Raw genomic sequence first — 4,198 nt, forward strand, 5'->3', positions numbered from 1 at the left:
ATTCTCCTCTCTCCTCTAACTCCCCACCATATTCTCTAATTCTTCCACATGTCTATCTCTCCTCCATCTCTTTTTTCCCTCACATGTTACCCACCTTCCCATCTTTCCTCGAATTCTCCTAAATTCTCTGTTCCCTAAATCAATCTCAATCCCTCTTTCCCTTAAATCCCTCTGTCTCTCCGCGGTTTCCCATCAACTAAATTGCTAACTCTTTTAAAATCTCTAGGGATATATTCTTTTTTAAAATTTTTTTTAACCTCTCCCTTCCACCCCATTTCTTCTTCTTCCAACGTTTTCTTCCTAGACAACAATTCACAGAGATCGCCAGGCACACCTCCATCCAATGTCTCCATTGAACACCATCAATTAACATTGCATCAATTCAGCCTTTTGTGTTTTGACCCTATGGATCATCGTCTCCAAAGCGTCCTCCTATCGACCCGCACCATTAGCGACTAAGTCTCCTTTCTATCCTTAGGTTTATATGAAATTTAAATTTATTATTATTAGATTTCTGATTGTAGAGCATACTTGATTGTTTGATGTTAAAGACCATTTCCCTTGTGGATGATTTTTAATAGTTAAATCAGTTTAAAATATTTGTCTCTGTGATTCACTTGTTCTATTCAAACAATAATTTCTCTGTATGTGATTTTTGGCAAACACCGAAGATAGCCTTTAACCAATCAAACTAAGCGTGCTAAGCGAAAGCGATAGACGATAGTGTTTAACAAGATAGATTATACTTAGGGTAGCCTAGAATCATATTTCTTTTTGTGGTTGCATTGAAACTTGTAGTTTTAGTGGACCGAAGTATGCGCCAAAAATTAAGTAATAATACCAAAATGGATTCAAAGCCTAAGGACAGTTTCTTCTCATTAATTCACCTCTTTGCTAATTAGCTTTTACTTAGTTTTAATTTAGTTTTGAATTTTACAAATTTGATTTTCAAAACAACATTCACATCAATTTTAGTAAATTTAATTTCAGTTCCTCGTGGATTCGATCCCTATTTACCACTATTCTAATTAGTTTAATTATGGTTTTATTTTTTATTACATAACGACACGATCAGTCCAATCAGGGTTTTGATTACATTGTAAAGATCTTCGTTATTAGGAACTTCTTTCCTTAGGTGTTTATACCCATATCTCTATTCATTTAATTTTCCTACTTTCCCGGTTCCGATTCTTCACATCTTCTATCGCACTCATATCCTATCTTGCCTTATTTGTGGGTTGACTGGTTTCTTGATTCTTTTAGGGTGTATCTAATCAAATTTCTAAAACCATACACTTTTAGAAACCTGACTGGACATTGAACTGTATTATAAGCTACATGGACAAATACAGTTCAATCCAGTTGCTCTAGAAATAGTAGGAATTGGATCATTGGTTGCCAAATATGAATTCCAATACCATGAACCTTGCCCACAGTTACAGTTGACCTATTTAATACTAAAAATCTTCTCAGATTATGTATCATGTAGGGGCAACATTTTTCTTGTGCTTCCAAGGATATGCATGGGGACTAAAATATCTGATTAGATTTTACTGCAGAAAAGGTAGTTATATCTTTTCCCGAAAATTAGAACTATTTAATACTCAAAATTTTCTCAGATTATGTATCATGTAGGGGCAACATTTTTCTTGTGATTCCAAGGATATGCATGGGGGACAAAATATTTGATTAGATTTTAGTGCAGAAAAGGTGGTTATATCTTTTCCCCAAAATTAGATTTTTACACAAAAAGTGAAAGGATAAAAATATATTTATTACTTCTTCAGTTTAAATTTTGTATTCTCCTATAACTAGAGGTCAGACAGATTGAAGGTCATTGTCAAGAGTAATTTGAGGCTTTGAGGCTTAGGTGAGGTCTTCTAAGTGTTGTTTTGAGGCTTAAGTGAGTTCTTTTCCATTGCAAAGCTTTGTTGTGAGTTGCACCAAGAGTAAGCAGTGAGAATTAATCCTTGTTTTTGTTAATTAGTTCATTTTTCATATACATTTTCAATTTCAATATTTCTCCTACTTTTCTTCGACTTTTAATTTCTTATTTTATAATGATAGGTATCTATTCCTTACAATTGTAATTTTTTGTTGTGTCCAGTGTTTGTTGTTCTCTGCGCAGTCTTAGTACTTATGATTGTGTGCATATCTTGTCTGAGAAAGAGGATATGAATGAAAATGATGAATTAACCTCCCCCCCCCCCTCCCCATTTTGCTAACTGATCATCAACACCCATTTTATAAGTTGGAGATCAGAATTTCCCTTCACTGTTCCCCTATATCCATCCAAATGCAATGATGACCAACGTACCTTCTATACCATGGCTCAAGGAAAACTTGTTCTAACAAAATTTATAAGCTATTTGAGTATTTAATTAGGCCTCCAACCATTCTGAAAGCCATCTACGTTTAATTAAAATGTATGTCTTGTCTAAAACTTCGGCATGCGTGGCATATAATTGGATGAAATCCAAATTTTTTGGATGTGAATATACGATGAATTTTATTTGATTGGTTTAGGCTCTCAAATTTGACACGTGAATAATCCAATAACCTAGGCATGTCTATCCCACTGTCAAAATCACCATGTCATCATACCCTGTAACGACAAAATAGTAGGTCATATATTGTAAACGAAATAGAAAAATATTTTCTTATTTATCAATCATTTTGCATGGATACTCATCTATTATTAATTGATTATGAATTTCAGGCCGGCAAAATGAAGATGGATACTAGAAATAACCTCCATCAACAAGTGAAAGAAAAAGTTCTTTTCGTGTTGGGGTCCACAGCAACCGGAAAATCCAAATTAGCCATATATCTTGCAACTAAATTCCAAGGAGAGGTAATCAACTCCGATAAAATTCAAGTCCATAAGGGTTTGGATATTGTAACAAATAAAGTCACCGATGAGGAGATGTGTGGTGTTCCACACCACCTATTAGGAATCATAGATCCTGAAGTGGATTTCACCATAACAGATTTTTGTGAAAAAACTTTACATGCTATGAATTCCATCTTAGATCGGGGAAATCTCCCAATCATAGCTGGTGGTTCCAACAGATACATAGAGGCGCTGGTAGACAATGAAACTCTAAGTTTCAGAAACAAGTATGATTGTTGTTTTCTTTGGCTTCATGTCTCCCTCCCTGTCCTAAAGAAATATATTTACGAGCGTGTAGATCAGATGGTCCAATCTGGTTTAATCGATGAAGTCCGTGATTTTTTCACACTGGATGGAGACTACTCCAAGGGCATTCGACGATCTATCGGAGTCCAGGAACTTGATGCATATTACAGAGCAGAAGCCGCCGGTTGTGAAGACAAAGAGAAACTTGAGAAACTGTTCGAAGAAGGAATTGATACGATGAAGTCTAATACATATGACTTGGCTTATCGTCAATTTGAGAAGATCAATCAGTTGAAGCTTGAGAAGGGATGGAATATTCACCTCTTAGATTCCACTGAGGTATTCCTTAAGCGTGGTTTCCAACGTGAGCAAGAATGGCGGTGGGGAGTGGCTGAGCCGAGTATGAATATCGTGAGCAACTTTCTCTATGGAGATAAATATTAATGGGCATTTCTGTTCTTTGTGGTGTGCATGGGAGGCTATGTGGAGGAGTGGGGGCTTTATTACTATGTTTAAGTGTGCATGATATGGTTACTGTATACAAATGAATATTAATGAAAAGCTCATATATGCTATATTAATTCTTTTTTCTCTTCTTCTTGAAAATGGAGGGCCAAAAGAAGGTGAAATCCAACCGGGAAAGGAAGACATTAATAAGGCAAATGTGAGCCTTAGGTTTTTCCATGCATATTAAGAGAGGCACTATCGATCAAACTATCCCAAAAAAAAAAAAAAAAAAAAAATTAAAGACCTGAAATTCAAAGACTTTAGAAATCAAAAATCAAGAAAAGAAATAGAGAATCATTAGAGAGAGCTTAAGGAAATGAAGCATGCCACATCGACTGTTCATTCAATTTAAAAATAGAGAAATCAGGAGAAACACTGATAGGTTTTCCTTGTTTTGATTTCAGATTTCAGAAACAATATCTTTTTTTCACAAGCTAATTCTCTAGCGAAAAATACCTTTTTGATCCGAGTTTCCCTTTCACTCCCACTCCATCATTCAGAAACAAGTCATAGAAATAAAAATTGTTCTATGGATGAGAGAGAGAGAGAGAG

At 35.2% G+C, this 4,198-nt stretch overlaps 1 protein-coding gene across 1 annotated transcript; it reads left to right on the forward strand.

The window, feature by feature from the left end:
- The first annotated feature begins 2,728 nt into the window (after positions 1–2,728).
- On the forward strand, positions 2,729–3,584 carry LOC122668749 (adenylate isopentenyltransferase 3, chloroplastic-like). Its single transcript, XM_043865283.1, has one exon. The coding sequence runs from the start codon at positions 2,729–2,731 to the stop codon at positions 3,581–3,583; it is 855 nt and encodes a 284-aa protein (XP_043721218.1). The 3' UTR covers position 3,584.
- Positions 3,585–4,198: the final 614 nt, after the last annotated feature.

Source organism: Telopea speciosissima, chromosome 7 (genome assembly GCF_018873765.1).
Source record: "Telopea speciosissima isolate NSW1024214 ecotype Mountain lineage chromosome 7, Tspe_v1, whole genome shotgun sequence".
NCBI lineage: Eukaryota > Viridiplantae > Streptophyta > Magnoliopsida > Proteales > Proteaceae > Telopea > Telopea speciosissima.